Source organism: Paracoccidioides lutzii (assembly GCF_000150705.2).
Source record: "Paracoccidioides lutzii Pb01 unplaced genomic scaffold supercont2.4, whole genome shotgun sequence".
NCBI lineage: Eukaryota > Fungi > Ascomycota > Eurotiomycetes > Onygenales > Ajellomycetaceae > Paracoccidioides > Paracoccidioides lutzii.
Genome location: NW_015440950.1, coordinates 1,011,502 through 1,030,493, shown reverse-complemented (window position 1 = coordinate 1,030,493; position 18,992 = coordinate 1,011,502). Strand labels below are relative to the sequence as shown.

At 39.4% G+C, this 18,992-nt stretch overlaps 3 protein-coding genes across 3 annotated transcripts; 2 read left to right on the top strand and 1 right to left on the bottom strand.

Moving 5' to 3' along the window:
- Positions 1–590: 590 nt before the first annotated feature.
- On the bottom strand, positions 591–2,125 carry PAAG_02088 (hypothetical protein; the record flags this gene model as incomplete). Its single annotated transcript, XM_015844537.1, has 3 exons — positions 591–925; positions 1,082–1,649; positions 1,769–2,125. 3 exons carry the CDS (start codon positions 2,123–2,125, stop codon positions 591–593), a joined length of 1,260 nt encoding a protein of 419 aa, XP_015701541.1.
- Positions 2,126–4,543: 2,418 nt separating this feature from the next.
- PAAG_02087 (hypothetical protein) lies at positions 4,544–5,466 on the top strand (the record flags this gene model as incomplete). The annotated part of the gene is made up of 3 exons (XM_015844536.1): positions 4,544–4,668; positions 4,747–4,902; positions 4,968–5,466. 3 exons carry the CDS (start codon positions 4,544–4,546, stop codon positions 5,464–5,466), a joined length of 780 nt encoding a protein of 259 aa, XP_015701540.1.
- Positions 5,467–7,419: 1,953 nt separating this feature from the next.
- PAAG_11426 (hypothetical protein) lies at positions 7,420–7,788 on the top strand (the record flags this gene model as incomplete). The annotated part of the gene is made up of 2 exons (XM_015847078.1): positions 7,420–7,593; positions 7,657–7,788. 2 exons carry the CDS (start codon positions 7,420–7,422, stop codon positions 7,786–7,788), a joined length of 306 nt encoding a protein of 101 aa, XP_015703340.1.
- Positions 7,789–18,992: the final 11,204 nt, after the last annotated feature.

Below are 18,992 nucleotides of genomic sequence, written 5' to 3'. Positions count from 1 at the left end.
CGGGGTAGGGAAGAAAAACGAAATGTCAAGAAATTAATTAACCGAAATCCAGCAAAAAAAGAGACGGGGGATGAGAGAGGAGGAAGAACAATCTTCCAGACCGCCTCCAAGTGCAGCACTTTAATAATTCCTCAACCCCGCTCATAATCTATCCCTCTCCCCACTATCCCCATTAAACCCACAGAAGCATGCATGCGTGTCCCTGACAAAAGCCAATCATATTCCAAGTTATTATTATCATCCTTCCCATTTCAATCATAGTAGTTTTTCTTTGGTTCCCATCCCCTCCTCCTCCTCTCCACTCTTCAATCTAGTCGGACCTTTTCTACGTGTCCACCTCACTATACCCAAAGAGAAAATAACAAACCCCTTCCCCTTCCCAATGGAAAAAAAAAAAATGAAAAAAGAAAAAAAATGAAAAAAAATGAAAAAAAATGAAAAAAAATGAAAAAAAATGAAAAAAATTAATTAAACTAAAAGCCCTATGCAAAGGCCACTACTCAAAACAGGTGTAGGTCCACGGATATAATTCAATTTTCGAACGACGTGGTTGATTCTCAGCTTGAGATGCAGCAGGTGATGATACGTTGTCAGTGCTTGCAAGTGGTCGTAGTTGTCATCGTCGGTACGGGTACGAGTGTGGGTGCGGACGGTAAGACAGCTACACCTGCATCGTCCCGCGCATCCCTCACTCCAGCCTCGACTTCCTCTTCATCTCCTCCCTTCTTTGCTGGCTCAATTTGGATTGATGTGCGATTATTGGGTGCAAGATTCGTGGTCTGCATCTCCGATGTGTTGTTGTTGTTATCATTTTCATCGGGTTTATTTGTGATCGTAGCATCTTGGCCCCCTGCATTGAGCTTGTCATTCTCTAGACGCACTTCACGTCCACGTTTATAGCAGTACCAGAGGACGAAGAGGAGAACTATAGGTAAGTAAGGAAATTGAAGTTGAGCTGTTAGCAAAGTTCGTTCCTAGATCAATCGATAGTATAGAAAGGGGAACTCAAAAGGAAAACAAAAATAAAAATGGAAGGAAATAAATGTATAGCGAATAAATATATGAGATGGGCGTTCCTTACTGAACAACGCAAGCGACATCAAAACATTCATACCCATAAGCGCTGGAAACCGCGCTTGCAGGAAGCTAACAATAGACCGCAACAGGCCCGCAATTGCTGCGGGTTTTCCCACCAGCTCTTTCAAACTAGGAACCTTCAGTCCCACCTTCTTCGCCTTCTTCGCCGCTTCATCCATACTAATCCCGCTCTTCCCCGCTCTCTCCGCAGCCATTGCCAGGAACTCCGGGCCGAATTTCTCAGTCACTTTATCCGGCAGCTGCTCGATGAGCTTCTGAAGGAAGCCTGGGAGGTGATTGAAAGTCTTCTGTAATTGTCTATCTCCGTTCGTGAGGAGTGATTCTAGATCGTTGTATGCTGTGGGAACGCCATTGACCAGATCTTTGAGGATCAGGTTGAATCTCTTGAGAAGATCTTGTATCTCATCACTGATTGAGAAAACGCGATTGTTGACTGCGGCCAGGTTTAGTTTTTCGAGCATCATGGTTAGATCCTCTTCTTCCTTCACCTCCTCTGTACCGGGTGTTTTGAGGTTTTCGGCGATATGGGATAGCCCTGCGGCGGCATTTTCCTAATACGACAGCAAGGAACACAGACTATCAAAAGGCAAACACGGACACAGGAACAAAAGAGAGAGGGAGGGGGGGGGGGGGGGGGGGGGGGGGGGGGATATAATTTTAAGGACCATACCTTCTTCCTCCTATCCGCCCCATGCGTAAACCAGTTCCACGGACCCTTCCTTTTCCCCTTAGGACTTCCAACATTCTCATCCCCCTTCTTCCCCTTCGACGACTTGCTCATACTCCTACCCATCCCATCATTGTCCACCAACTCCCTGGTAGAAGTCTCTTTCGTAGGTGACTGTGGCAGGGGGATATTCTGTGCACCTTCCATGAGAACGATTTGTGCATCTCGTCCCTCCTCTTTGGGTGAGGCCACGCGGTGTAAGAATTCCTCATCTTCCGTCGTCAGAACAGGCTCTTTAGCCTTTAAGGCCTTTGAGTTGCGCGCTCTAGACTTTATGTAGTTGATATACTGCGACGCCATTGTGGTGTGGATGTGCTGGCTGCGCAGAGGTCCCTGACAGGAGAACAAACAAAACTGGGCTGGGCTATTGTCTATACAGAAGTATAAACTTGGTGTAAGAAATTACTTAAGCTAAGCGAGTATCGTCGTAGTTAAAACATATTGCCACAGGATGAAGTGCGATTACAAGGTAGTTATATAAATAATAAGAGCAAAATTGGAGGTGATCAGGCGGTGCGCCAGCCAAGATATGAAAACTGCGCCTTGACTTTTTCAGACGTCATATTTGAGGGTTAGATCGTGCTTGGGCTGTTTGGGTTAGGGCTTGGCCTGTGTACGTGCCTGAGTCAACAGCAAAAGGGCAACTTAACTTATTATCGATAAGCTCTGCGTCCCAAGTTCCCGCCAATTCTCTAAAATCAAGATATCCCAGAATTTTAGCTCAGATTCATGGAACACCAGGAGGATTCAAGTCTTGGATTGCTTCACACACACGATTATAACAAAGAATTTTTAAGGTAACTCTATGTTGCATTTCGATCATGAAATTTTTGCTATATAATAATGAGGAGTGGTTAGTTAACTAGTTAGTTATCCATTTGTACTCCACACTGTTATACCCTTTATTAATAACCTTTTCCTCCTCTAATGCTATGGCCACTGCTTACCTAGAAGTTAGTTTCCTCAGATCTAGGTACCTGCAAAGAAGACACAACCCGTTGTTCGACGACTTCAATCACATGATGGACTCCAAAATGAAAACCTTCTCGTTGAATGTATCATTTGTATACATAAGTTTGGTTGTAAAGTTCGAGAGGCTTAGTGCGTGTTACTCAAGAACAATGTTTACAGCATTGGCTGCTAGTTGAATTATGAAATCATATAGGTAGAGTTGGATGGGAACCCTCAAGTTCATGGACAGGTTAGATGAGGCAAAGCAGGTTGGCATTCTGTTTTCACCTGCCCCTTGTTCATCCTCGTGTAATGTTGCGAGAGATAAATGACCAGACGAGAAATTGCGACTGAAAAAAAAAAAAAAAAAAAAAAAAAACTAGCTCACATCAGCCCCGACATCAGGGGAATATCGCCCTTCAAGCCATCAAAATACGCAAAAGGAAGAGAAGTTAGATGTTCCTTGCGGGTCTTTCGCATCTCGCAAACGTTTGAGATACCACGGTGTCATCATCCAGAATGACAGTAGAAAAGTTCCAACAGTCGACTCGCGGCCTTACACCTGGAATGCTAAAGTCGGGCAAATATAGATTTTGCTTTGTCCGTGAGAAACTGGTTAGACTGACAGGGGAAACTGGTGTTTTTATAGCTTGAACCAGAGAGGGCGGATGTGCGGGGGTTCGCACATTTTTACTCGGGAGCCCTGCATGCGGAGGGAGCTGCCGTTTGAATGGTGTGGACGGGGAAGCACCTAAGTTACCAAGGGGTTTGCGTGTTTCTTGGTCATGAGCTGCTTGTTCTAAATATCCAAGTGACCGAAAACAAGGGACTTTGGGAGATATCAGGGCCACGCATTATGATGGAATATGTAGAGTGATGAGGCGACTAGAAAGTTTAAGCTTAGTTTAAAGCTTGAGGATAACGATGCGGTTGCTGAATTAAACGATTAATGATCATGAAGGAAGAGTTGATTCTTTCGCTTTTTTTGCTCTGGATATCAATTGGAACCCCTGTTCCTTTGTCATTATCAAGTGTCTGTTCTCCTTTTGCCACGAGGAAGCCCAAGTGTGGCTCAACCGCTTCAACGAGTTCGTGCTCAGAATAGGTTCGGTTAACTATGTGATGAAATTTCTGGTTCCCGTCCCATTAAATCAGCTCCTGAGCCAAACAGAGACTGCGGGCGGGGACAAATCCATTTGGTCAAGTCATCAGCGCCATTTTGCGAGGATGCGGACTGTGGGAACAATACCCATACAGTCTACAGATAATAGTGTAGAATTTCTGTCGACTTCCCCCAGTGGCTGCCTTGCCCTAACACCGCCCCAAGCTAGGGGCTTGTATCTTATATACTGTCAGGGGTAGTATAGCTGTCACATGACAGGCTGCCAACATATCAACGTCGTCTTGACTTCCCACCATTCTCACTCCTTTTTCTCTTCTCTTCCTTACGCTTCTCAGAGCTGACCGTTTATCGACCGCACAACGATTCCAATTCGTGGAATCCTGTGCGAAAAAGCCTAAATTCGAGAGTGCATCCTTTCCTGTTTGTCCTTTTTCTCTGGAGATTGGCGGTGGGTGGAGGACTGGATTCTTGAAAAAGAAGGCTTCCAAGGCTCCCATGCTACGTGCGTGATAAGCAGCGTCGTCGTCAAACTTGGCAACGCCAACACGCTCCTTTTATATAAACCCCCTGGGTTCCTCTGCCGCTCTTTACCGTCCTTCGTTCCTTCATTCATTGACCAGTTTTCCTTTTCGACTTTGACGAACATGTTCAAACGTTCTTTTACCACAAGGGATCGGGCGGGCAAGGCCGTCAAGCCGACCAAGAAGATCTATCGTGAGCGCACGAAGGTCAAGATGCAGGAGAGATTGGACAGCCCACCGGTTGGGAAGTTCGTGAATATCGTTTTATAAACAAAAAGTCTTCATGAGAGTTTGTATATTTTATTGACCTCTCTGTGTAACAGCAGCAAAATAACCAGCCCCATAATCACCATGGTTGTGGGTCATGAACAGCGTCTTTTTGCTGCTCATGAGGATGTCCTGTCCATTTCGCCCTACTTTGCTGCTGCCTTAAAGGACCATGTCCTCGACGGTAGCGCAAAGCAGGTGGACCTGCCTGACGAGTAAGTTTTGAGCTTATAAGTTTAATTATCGAAGGCAAAACCTAAATATAACCCTCCTTTTACAGAGAACCCGAGATACTGTCCTGTGTTCTCGAGTACCTGTACAAGGGTGACTATTACCCCCGCCTACTTCACAACAGGCGCCGCAACTCTTGGGCACTCGAGGACGCCCAGGACCCCTTCAATAAAGGAGGCCGCGGGTCAAGCGAATCGACAATTTTCCACTCTGGTGTTGGTGCCAGTGTCCTCAGAGATACTGCTGTGTATTGCACTGCTGAGAGGTACGGCTTGGATGACCTGAAGGCTCTTGCCCTTCGGAAACAAGGCCTTCAGACTGGAATCCCTGTCGACGTGATCCTTCGATCGGCTCGGTATGCGTACGACCAAACACCTGACAGTGAGTCGCGGCTCCGCGCTCATTTTCTTGCCCTGATCATCAGAAGTCGTAAGACTTTTAAGAGGAGTGGAACCATGCAGATGGAGATGGAGAGTGGCGGCAAATTGTTCTTCGATCTTTTCGTGGCAATGTGCAACCACATCGATGACATTGTCGAGATCAGGTAAGCTCTCTCCTCCTTCTATCTTGTTGGCTAATATCACCCTGTCCGCCATTGTCACCAGGGGCTTACTTAGCATTTCTATGGCCGAGAACAGCAACAACCGGTCTCCCAAAGTCATCTAAATGAGATTGCACGGAGTTTTACGGAATAGGTCGAGCGCCTAGGAGTTTAATAAATTGGATTCAGGGAGAAATCTAAACCAGAATGTGCAGTATTGACAACGAGAAGTTCTCCCGAGGTTGTGTTTTCTATCTCACGCGAAAAACATTCCCTTCTTTTCGAGGTTGGCCGCCAATTTTTGGTTTAGAAGAAAACAAACCCTCTGCTCTTTTTTAATATATCCCCCTGACGTATGCCGGCAATTTGCCTTCACGTCCCCAAACTAATCCTCCGGAAGGAAACATTTCTACAGCCAAGTCTGCGACGTCTTTCGCAACGATTTTCCTTTTCCAAGCCTTTTTGGGTTTGCTTAATGTCTTTTTTTGTTTTAACCATCTTACTACATCTGTCTATTTTGGCATTCTGCTATTAACGCGCCTTGACAAGGAGGTGTCTTCATTGTACGATACTTCCCGGCTGCGAGGAACCTCGCATGATCAGGTTTTTACAAGAATTTGAGAGATTCGGCCACCTCAAAATTCCTTTGCTTAATTCTCTCGTTTCACACTCGTTCAGTCTCGTAGACAAGTTGTTGATGTATTCATATGATGCTCAACATGCCTGTTTTACTAATTGAAAATTAACTATGGAAGCACTGAGTTTCATCTGAGGTGTTTTTTTGGGTTGTTTCTGTTTTGTTATGTTTTAAGAAGAAGGTGATCATTTATTTTGAATGCCCCTCCTCATTATGAACTCTTAAGATACGAAAAGCATGCTTGTGTTATTCGTCTGAGAATGAAGAGCACCGCTGCTCTATTGCTGCATGATCGGACGGCAACTAGTTGGAGCTTTTCTCTCGTCTATTAACTCCGTCACCCGCCTTGGCCTCTTATCTCAGGTTCCCCCTAACCAATCACCTTTTATCGACGAGATCAACACTTCAGAACCACACATATGCCCTGCCCCCCCCCACTCCCCCCCTAATCCGAAAAGAACCACTCCATCTTTCTAACTAACCCTCTCACTCTTTACCCGCAGGAACATCTCATTAGCCAACTACCTTATTTGCCCACTCCGGCAGTTCGCAGCCCGCTGCAATGGACAATCTTTGGAAGTTCTACCCGGAAATTGACCCTCCCAGAGTCCTCATGGAGGGGGATGTTTCCTCGTCAAGTATCTTGGAAATTGGAAACTCTGGATCAGAATGATCTGCTTCATATAGATGGTAACTGCTGAATCCAGGTGCAACTATCCACTGAAAGTCGATAATTGGAAAGCCAAGTTTGATCGGTGGCATTATCCCGTTTACCTACCAAGAAAAGGGGAAAAAAGTGTGCAAACCAACCAACCACATATAACTCCCTCCCCTCTCTCCCTATTCCCTAAGTTTTACGATACAGTTCGTTGCCGAGTATCTAACAACGCACTTCTTTTCTGTTATTTTCGCATTTCTGTTAGGTATCGGGTAAATTTCATCAATATCTTCAAAATTCATCGAAAAATTACTCAGAGTTTCGAGACATGTCCCGATTACAAACTTTTCTGCAAGGTTCTCGACTTTGCTTTGGAGTTCAAAGATATTTTGTTCTGGAAACGGATGGCTCTTGGGGCGTTTAAGGAACAACAGGAGATCGTAATGCAAAATATCAATAGTCAAGGACACGCACATTCAACTACACAGGATGCTGCCAAAGAGCCGGAAAGTGAAGCGACTCTAATCCTGCTGCACACAATCCTATCAAAGAGAACGGCAATAGATCCCAGGGAAAACAGGAGGTAATCTAATCGATCATCCGTTTCCTGAGCTAGCTGTTGAAATTGTTCTATATTAAAAATACTAGAGAAAGGATTAGCCAGTATGTTCCTCCTCAAAGAGATCCCTTTAATCAATAACTCCCTCATCCTATCGCTGGTCAAAAGGAAGGAAAAATGGGCATTTCTACTTCTCATTGTCACATCTAACTACTTCCATGCACAACTCAATAGCGATTACGCCAAGCACACCAGAAGTGGGACATGTACATTGGCGCAGGTAACAACAGAAAATCTACAACATGTCTCACCTTTGCATCTCCAATTCTGGTCTTCTTGAAAGCAGCCTCAGGCCAATGACAAAGTCACAACAACATGCCACCCAATCCTTGAGAATACCTGCCACGCCGACTTTGCAGTGATCAAATGTTTCAAGGAAATCAGTGAGGATGCCTCGCAACTCATCGCCTCGTGAAAGGGTCGTCAACATCTTGGAAAGGACCCCCACTAACCCTCCCCATGGCATCACCTACTATCTCGAGGGTCTCGTGACCCATGAGGGCCATGAGATGGAATTATTCCGCTGCGGTTACATCTATTCCTAGGACAGACATTCAAGATTCCCACATTGCAGGCCATTGCCCTAACGGAAAATTCGCCTCGAATACCCTGTGATTAGCTATAAGGTAATGCTAACGCTTATTACGTATGTTTTTAAATGTCTGGACGCTGATTTTAAAACACGACTGTCACTGGGACGCTGATGGAACAATAGGGGCGCACTTGATTGATGGCTGGTCACATATATGGTTGTGGCGACAAGAACGGAAGGTTGTCTTTACTGGAACACTGTGGGGAAGTTTGAGGTGTTGAAAAGCACTGTGCTGGCAAGGGTGGCGGGGGTGGATATGGATGAACTACGGAAATAAGTGTTTGGGCAAGCTAAGGCGTGTCAGCGATTATGATGATTTGAAAACGGCTGTTTTAATTGGAGAATGGGAGTCGCTGGTGATGGATATTGGCAAAATCTGGAAGAGCTGATATGATGAATTTATGCATGGTATTGTTTTCCCATAATGAGCAAAAGCTAGGACAGTGGTTGCATGTAACTAATGCAGAGAGGCTCCCATATTGTGCTTGATGCTTTTGCTTTGATATTTACGGTTGATATCGGAATAGCTATATTGGCAACCTGATCAGCATGCAATGTAACTAACTATCTGATAAATGAGACACCAAATTCCGAGCATCAAATCTAGGAGATCATCTGAGCAGGAGGTAATATTTCGTTCGCCATTAGCAATACTACACACTCATACGCAGTAGATATTAACTTAATCCACCACCGAACGGCGGATACCACCGAGCGCGGGTTCTCTCTGAAAATCATCAAATTTTCAATGTATTCAACAACCAATACACTTAAATATTGAAAATATTAATAAATCAAGACTATCTAATAGTTGAATATATAACTATTTATTAGGGCAACTGTGTATAGTATGCTCAATAGTCCCACAGCCACTGCAGTGTTGTGGAGCTCACTGATGAAACATAGCTTCAATCTAAGCTTCAACCTGCATATCAAGCTGCTGAACACGCTCATGATCTTCCTGTATAAAGAAAATAACATCCTGACCTAGATTAGCATGCCTTCATATCTTTTCCTTCATCTTCTACTCATTCTCTACTTGTAAAATCTTGATTTCTTGATAAAGAAGAATATTTGTATTCATAGTCATCTGTGCAACCTTCTCAAAATGTTAAAGATGAGATATTGAGCTATTAAATAGCTGTGTCTTCTTATTAAAACTTCTTTAAAAGTGATAAATCTTATGATCAAACTGATGAGTGATTTGAAATGCTTAAAATGCTAAAGATATTGAGTCCTTAGTATTAACTAAAAATGATAATGATGATGTTGATATACATAGTTTAAAGATGATTTTTGATAAAACTCTCTCTATATCTAATAATTTAAACTCTGCTCTAGCAAAGTCATCATAGATATTTCCTTTTGTAAAGATCTTCTCATGTGCAAATATATAAAAAAAAATCATCTTTTCTGCAATCATCATTTCTTCAATCAGCTTTTTGTATTTATATTTTAATAGTTCAAAAGTATCAATATTTAGTAATTGAAGAAGATTAAATGTATAAGTAGATATATAGAAATAGATAATTATATTATCTTTAAAAAAATTATCAAATTCTATAGTTAGATAACTACTATAATCATCAAAAATAAGTAGCACTTATAGTTATTCTTCAATTTTAAGAAAGAGATAATTTTTGATATCAAAATATTTAATATTTTTTTTCTTTTTAAATTATCACTGATAAAATAAAACTGTGAGAACACTAAAATAAATGAACTAAATGTTAAAAAAAAGTGTAAAAAGCTCTATAACTAAGATTATAAAAGAGTAGATATATAGACACTGCAAACACTATGAAGGGAAGAGAATAGTGATAAATGAAATGTATATATAGGATTAAATAATAACTAATGACTGAATCTTTTAAAGAAACTTTGAGAATTCAGAGTATTTATATACATAAATGAGTAACAATAGATTTTTATCTCTAATCTTTCATGAAATGAGAAATTAACAATACAGTGATCTAAATCTTTATAAAATGCTAATGCTAAAGAACTAATTTTTAAGAAATGCTGATCTGTACTGATTCTGAATACTGAATTTTGAAATAATGCTGATTCTTTAGAAGATGCTAATTCTAAAGTGCTTTGATAAGCAATATGATAATGTCAGGTCTATTCGCCTTCTTATGTAATCTGCATCATATATAACTTCCGCGTAGCTAGCGATCGCCTCATAATCAATCAAGCAATCTATCCTTGACAGGTTATGAGACCTGTTTTGCGCAAATAACTGCCAATTCAGGGAATTCTTGTCAAATATAGCATATATTAATTGCTGCTCACTTCATTCAATATAATATTGTCTTATTTTATATCAATTGATTGATTTGGCACACTCTTATGTTATTATTATTTTTTCTGTATTCAATTCATTTGCTTAGCAGGTGAAAGAAAAATCTGCAACTTGTTAATTTTTCAGTGATTGATTGCACAAGAACATGTCAATCTGCTCAATCAAGCTTATAGGCAAGAATCTCACTGAATAAGATTACTCTGTTATAAAGAAGATTAATATGACATAATGAAATATATGATGACTCACTTGCAGTCATGATCAAGTCAATTCAGTCAATCTGATCAATCTGAAAATGATCAAGAGGCTCTAAGCTCATCAACCCCCTCAGAAGCATTCAGGAGTTTCAATATTGGACCCTCTGGAATGCTCAATCAGCAAGCTGGGCTGATTACAGCCCCTATCACAGTGAGGTCAGTCCATCTACATCATGTCAAATATACTGACCTGACTCTTTCAGAAGATGGGGTAGAGATGTCTGTGATGACCTTCAATCTGTCACCAACAACCAACTTCAAAGAATTGCAACTGAGGAGATTGAATCTTGAACATCAAAAGATTGATTTAGAACTTCAAAAAAAGAGACACAAAGAATTACAGCTTCAACTTCAATTGAAGGAGCTCTGCACTCAGAATGACAGGACTGCAATGCCTGCAAATCCATCAGCAGGTCAAATGTCAGCATGAGATCTGAACTTGAGGTCCTGAATGCAATATAACCTCTATGACCTGGATAGCTGCATCAGCAAGGTGATCAGCCAGTTCAAACAGAATACTAAATATGCCATCAAGCTGAATACTCTGGTCAGATCTTTGAATTACCTCTCCTGGCATGTGAATATGAAGGCCAAGCTAATTGACACTCAATGCTGGGTTATATTGGAGGACAAGCAAGTCAAAAGCCCTGATGAGGACCCTGAATAAGCTTCTTTTTGAGAGGTCAAAAATTGCTGACTTTACACATTCATTTCAAATGCATTGGCAGCCAGCATTAGACCTCATTTTAATAAGTATGATGAGGGCAGGATTGCTTATTCTCTTTGATGTGTGATTGAGGAGAAGTTCTTCATCCTGAGAACACAGCTCTGCAGGGAAGCAGTCCTGGCATTTACATCAATGAGTGATGTCCAAGGCATCAATGTACACACATTTTTTGATAAGTTCAATGACATTACTATGAAATTGGAAATACTCAATATCTTACTGTCAAATGATGTGGTATTCCATGTGTTCTATTCTGCACTTCCTAATATATGATGAAACTATGTGCAAAAGAAAATTGAGGAGGTACAAAAGTTCAAATCAAAGTCTGTCATATTAGATGTTCATTCAATCATGGAGGAAATACACTCTCAATTGAATCCTCTCAAAGAGATCAAGAAGCCCATTCAGGCAGCTAATTCTTCAGTCAATGTGGCTCAGGCCAAAAACACAGCTGTGGGTTTCAATAATAGCAGCAACATTCAAAATAATTCAGCCTGTGAGGACTGACCCAGGGGACACAGAGACTATTGAATGAGTGGATGTTCAAAGTCTGATGTCTCAATCTGCTCAGAATGCAAGCATCATCATGGTAGACTCTGCTGAGCAGCTAATTCAGATAGTGTCTCTGAAGAATGAAGAACCATCAACACAGTGAGAATAGAAAAATATAATAATAAGAAGAGTAGTGAGGGCAAGAAGGCTCTGTCAACTGCAAATGACAGCTTCAAGACATTCCAAATGGCAAATCTAGTGCAGGTCATTGAGGTGCCTGCATACTCTGCTGAATCAATTATCAACTCACTCATCATATGAGATAGTGGGGCCAGATGTCATATTGTGTGTGATCAATTGTGATTTTCTCAAATAACAGAGATTAGCAGCTCTATGATTCAAGTGGTCAATAAGACTACCTTGAAGGTTCAAGGAATTGAGGTTGTCTTCATCCCAGTCAGAGAAAGATTACTTGAATTTGATCATGTTTATTTGATGCCAGGCTTATTCATCAATCTCATATTTGCTGGTCTATTGAAGTGTCAGAGCTATATTCACTGTGATCTACAGGTGAATGCTGGAAATTACTTTGAGATAATAGCACCTATAGGAAACAACATCTTCTATGTGATTTTGAATTTCAATAATATATACATTCTATCTGACACCTTCTCTATGTTCAGAGGTATTATGAATGATCTAGAGCTTGGACCACTGGCATACTTGATGGTCTCAAAGCCCAGGATGATTTCAACAGATTATGATTTGAATGCTGCATCACTGGGTCTTTTCAACTGCAATGACATGGAGCAGCTAATTAACCTGAAGAATTCAGATACTGATACCTTCATTTTGTTCTCATCAACCTGCTTACTCACCATTATGCTGAAGCAGCTACTGATTGACAAGTGGCACTAGCAGTTGAGCCATATTGATGAGAAGAATCTAATTAAAATGTTGCAGAAGCTCTGTTTTGGAATTGTTATCATCAGTTCAAAGAAGCTCTCATTCTGTGCCACATGCATTAAAGTCAAGCATAAATGTGCAAGTTATAAAAATGCTCCTCTACACTGTGCCACTCACAAAGATCTTAAGATCTGGGTGGACCTATTCAAGGGTGGAGAAATGCTTGATAATGAAGAAGATACACCATTCTATGTGAGTAAGAAGCTCACAATGATGATCACTGATGATGTCATGTGAATGCAGTGGACCTTTCTATTGAAGTGCTGCAATGAGGCTCTAAAATATATATAAACCTTCAATCAATTTATGAAGAATCTGCTCAATCATGGTGTTGTGATTATTCACTCTGACTGTGGTGAGTTGAATTCAAATATGACAGTCATCTATATGATGAGTGAGAGTATTAAATGAGAATCAACTCTGTCTCATACTTCACAGCAAGATGATGTGTCTGAATGTTCTATTGGCCTGATTATTGAAAAAGTCCAAATGTTATTAATAGATTTCTCTGCCTCTTCTCAGATGTGAGATGAGGTGATAATTGCAGTGACTGAAATGCTTAACCTTATGCCAATGTCAGTCAAGCTCTATAACAGTGTAGAGGATTCAGATCTGAAGTCAATTATCTCATATGAAGCTTGGCTTGAGGCCCTGCCCTTCACACATGGAATTCACTGATGAGGGTGCAAGACTTATTTAAAAATAGTGTTCAAGCTGAATATGAAGATGGCCTTGCAATTGCAGGAGCTTATATTTACAAGCTATGATGGTTTTACTAATTATAGATTGGTCAATCCTTCTAACAGTCATCTTTACATATCAAAAGACATGATATTTCAAGAAGATCTTCATTTGGCAGATTCTTTGGCCTCACCTGAGCAAGGTGTCAAGAATCTGCCTTCTGCTGTCTGTGTGACTGCAGTTGCAATCCTCTCCACCCAACATGATTTATCAACAGATGATTTTATGGTGAATGAGGAGTCTCTACCTGCCTCCTCAGTATTTCTACACTCTACAAATAATTGATGGATAGACTATGAGATTACTGCATGAATTTCAACATTTTTGATGCAGAATACTACTACTCTTTCAGGGTTCACTTTAGAGATGAAGAATTCTCCAATGCCCACTGAGAATATTACTTCAGTGAGGGAGGCCTCAGTGAGAAATTTCACTGACAATTCAACTGACATTTCTGCAGACTCTGAGATCATCAGCTTACCAGTTCTGAAGAATTTCACCTGGGCTCAGATGTCTGCAGATTGGAAATATTACTTTCATGTCTGTGTTAAGGAGATTAACCACCTCAAGCAGATTGATGCATGACAGCTAGTTGAAAGGATCCCAGATATGATGATTCTACATGATCAATGAGTGTTTGACAAAAAGATTAATAATGTGGGTAAAATTGATCAATATAAGGCCTGCTGAGTAGTCTGTGACAATTATCAAGAAAAGAGTGTCAACTATTCAAAGATATTCACACCAGTTGTATTGACTTTCACCTTCTGAGCACTTATGACAATCTCAGTATTCTGAGAATGACACATTCTGCAGATTGACATGGTTACAGCATTCTTAAATGCCTGGCTTCTCATCAATGAATGTATATATATGCATCAACCCACTGGGTTTCGCGAGAGATGCAGTGATCTGGTATGTGAATTGATGCAGAGACTATATGACCTGAAGCAAGCAGCACTATTATGATATAAGAAGCTGTGAAAAATGCTATTGGAAACAGGTTTCTGCATCAGTTCTCATGACACTGGTTTTTTCATAAATGATGTCTGCAAGATCTATATAATCATCTATGTGGATGATGTTCACCTATACAACCTGAATATATCAGATATTGAGTGGACAAAAGCCCAGATCACCACTAATTATGAGATCAAGGATGTGAGTAATTTGAACTGGTATTTGAGTATGAAGATTGATTGAGATGCTGAATCATTATCACTGTCCCAGTCACTGTTCATAAAGAACCTGCTTGAGGAATTCTCAATGAATGACTGCCACTCAACATCTTCCCCTATAGAGAAGAATGTTGATTTCATGAGTGATAATGAAGAATCAATTGCTTATACAGTGGAATATACATTACATTTCTATCAATCAGAGGTTAACTCTCTGCAATATCTCATTGCCAACACACACTCTGATATAAGCTTTGCTGCTGGCTTTCTAGAGAGATTCAGCTCCTGCTCTATCTCAAAGAATTGAACAGCATTCAAGTGAATTCTTAGATATCTACAAGGCACATCTGACATAGATGTGTTCTACTGAAAAGATGCAGATATAGAACCTGTGATGTTCACTGATGCTGATTGGGTGGGCTGTGATCCAGATTCCTGCTCCATCACTGAATATGTCATTTATATGACAGGGGGTCCTGTTGCTTGGTGAAGTAGCAAGCAGACAGGCATTTCAAAATCATCTATCAAGGCTGAATATATCACATCCTCAGAAACTGTCTATGAGCTTGTCTGCCTCTGGGAATTGCTGGAGGATGCTGGCTTCATGCCATTTCAGCTCAATAATCTTGATGATAATGATGGCCTGATCAAATCACCAGCCAATAAGCTGGTGTATATGATTCAGGCAGATAATAAATCAGCAATTGAACTGGTCAAAAGTGAGGCTATTCCACACTGTTCTAAGCATATAGAGGTCCACTTCCATACTCTTCAGGATCTCATCTGCAAGAATGAGATCTTGATTGATTACATCTTGTCCTCTGAGAATGCGGCAAACAGGCTGATCAAGCCACTTGAGGTGACTAGATACACCCTATGACAGCAGATATTAGAAGATGTGATAAGCAGGTGGAAATGATTATATGGATAAAATAACTGATTTTTCAACAATATGGGTTTTCCAGTCAAATTATGCACTGATACCTAGCTACAGGCTATTTTTTGTATGTAATCTCGCGTATAGTTACATCAGTGAGTGGAGGTGTCAGATCTATCCACCTTCTTACATAATCTGCACTGTATATAACTTCCGCGTAGCTAGTGATCGCCTCATAATCAATCAAGCAATCTATCCTTGACAGATAAGTAGTATGAGGACAAGAAGCTAGTATAAAGAGTTTTGACATCACAGCTACTCTTTCTTTCATAGACACTGACTTTAGCAGCTCTAGAAGATAGTTGTTTTTAAATATAGAAGTAAGATGTGGGCATGAATTATTTGTTGATATAGAGAATAACACTTATAATGCCTATTCAGTGATGTTGAAAGACTGATTGTATGAGATGATTATCATAAAAGTATTTATTGCTATAAAAATAAAGAGAGAAGATATCTTTTACTCTTTGAACTTTCTTTCTTTACAATCTCACAATTAGAATCATTATAGATTTCTTGTAGTTATTGCTATTTCTAATTTTGAAGCTTTTTTCATTTCTTTCTTGTTTTTATCAATATGACAGAATTAATCTCTGTATATTATGACTTCAGCTAGATGCAGGTGAACTAATGTTCAATTGTCAACTAGATAAGCTATATTAGTGAATACTAATATGATTTTTAAAAGATGAGTTCAGGGAAGGCTCTGTTTATATAGCCCTTTTTCTCTAGCACTATTGCCATATGATTGTCATATTTATATATTATTCATATACAGGGTAATTGTGGGGTTGTTTGCTATTGTCTAGGTAATTATTATTTATCAATCATCTTGACCTGTATGATGACTGATCACCTCAGCCTGTATGATAACTAATCATCTTGATCTGTATGATGACTGATTATGCTGTTGAGAAGATTGGATATAAGTCTGTTCTACATCATCACATTATCTCTTCTTGAAGTCTAAACATGTTCTCATGCTGATAGATTATCATCTGCTTCATCTGCTAGATAGTCATTCTTTTATCAAGCCTTCAGTCATTTATTTAATTGTTTCAGAGGCTCTGCTTTTGTTAAATTTGCAGTATAAAATTGTCAAATCAGATATGATAATCTCTTTAGATTTTGTGCTGAATATTATGTTGAATCTTCATCAAATTCTAGTCATTTTATTCAGTATTGAAGCTTTTTATGAGAGATACAGCTTGCTAAAATGTTCTCAACTTCTCACTCATTTTCTTCTTATATTTTAACTGGTTCTGATATCTCATTTAGCTGTCCTAGTATGATAGTGTAGAACAGGCTTACGTCCAACCTTCTCGACAGCATAATCAGTTATCATACAGGCCGAGGCGATCAATCATCATACGGGCTAAGGTGATTGGTAAACAACAATTACCTAGACAATGGCAAACAACCTCACAATTACCTCATGTATGAATAACATATAAACATGGCAATCATATGGCAATGGTGCTAGAGAAAAAGGGCTATATAAACAGAGCCTTCCTTGAACTTATCTTTTAGAAATCATCTTAGTATTCACTCAGATAGCTTACTTAGTTGGTAATCAAACACCAGTTTATCTATGTCTAGCTAAAGCTGTGATATAATACTAAGATCATCTACTTTTCTTACTCTTTTTAAAGCAGGTTTTTAGGTGAAAAACCTCTGAGAATTTTTATCTACTTTTGTTGTGAAACCTCTGAGAAAACTGCTAAGATGTCAGAAGCAGTTAGAGAATTTAATAGTTTATGAAGATCACACTAAGATATAATGACTCTGACTAAGAAGAATATGAGATCAAGAAATTTTATATTCAAGAAATAATTTTTTAAAACAATTAAAGAAGACTCAAAGTGAGTATATCAAGAAATTGCTGATTTTATGAATAAGGTAAGAGATATTTTAAAAAGAGTTAAAGCAGAATAAGATGAGCAGAGAAAGCAAGTGAGTGAACTTAATCAGCAAGTGATTAGTCTGATAGAGGAATAAAATGCTTTATAGCAGACAGTGAACTCTTTTAGCCTCTCAAATTAGATTAATAAATAATCAACAGATGTAATAATCAGTTAAACTTGATAACTCTAAGCATCTCATCAATGAGAAAGAACTGATATTTGAAAACTGACTCTTCTGAATAAAATGCAAGCTAGCTGTCAACATCAACCACTTTCCAACTGAAGAAAGTCATATAATCTATATTGAAAACTGAACTGATGATGAAGCTGTCAAACACTTAGTCTCAAGAATGAAGAAAGACTATTTTGAGAAGTTTGAAACAGCTGAGGAAGTGTTCAAGTATCTACAAGAAATATATGAGAATATTAATAAGCTTAAGAATGCAAAAACAGAATATTGACATTTAATAATAAGAAATGAAGACAACTATCATATATTTGTGATCAAATTCTTGTACCTGGCTGGTGAAGCTCAAGTTTATAAAAAAAATTATAAAGCAGACTTTCTTCATAAGATTTTCTTTGATCTTCAACTTATGATTGCAGCAGCCTGCATCAATTGCAGTATTTTTCAATAGATTCAAGATATTTGCACCTGGACTGCTCACTATCTTAAAAGCATACCAAATCACCATAATCAAAAACTGCTCAGTCATAAAGAAACTTCAATAATCTGAAACAGCTGTGAAGAAACTCCCATATCTCAGAACTGTGAATCAACTCCAACTATGTGTAAAGGGTTAAGCTCTAAGAACTAGAGGCTAGTCCTCCTATATAACAAGGACGAATTGCTTGAGAAAGGGAAGAAAAGAATGAGATGAGAACTCGAGCTTAAGCAAGCTCGCGTAGCATGATCACGTGCGCACGTGCAAACGATGGCTAGGCTGAGTCAGCCAGCCAGAGCAAATCTAGAGGTTCAACCCCTTATACTATGCCAGCATAGACAATTGAGAATAGGATGAAAAATAAGATTTGAAAGAAGAATGTGAAATGCTCCAATTGCTGAAGTAAAAATCATATAGTTTGAAATTGCTCATATAAGCAAGAGATGAAACTAAAGGAAGTGAATACTGAGACTGCTCCATCAAGTCAGAAAAAGATTAAATCTGAGAAAAGCCTTCTTCTCAAATAAGATAGTTGCACTAGGAACTTTGAATGTGAATCAGTTAATAGATGAGAACTCTTTTACTGTACATATTAAAGTAGCTTTTAATGAATATACTATTTCTACAAAAGCACTAGTGGATTCTGAAGCAAACTGCTATATTCTTATTGATACAAGCTTTGCATACAAGTGTGTTAAAGTCTTAGAAGCAACCTTTGAAAAGCTGATAAAAGATCATTAGATTGTGAAATTTAATGAATAAAAAGAAAATTCAATCACAGAAATCATCTCCTTGCACCTGTAAATAGATGATTGAAGATTTCTCAACACATCAATGCTAATGATAGATCTGAGA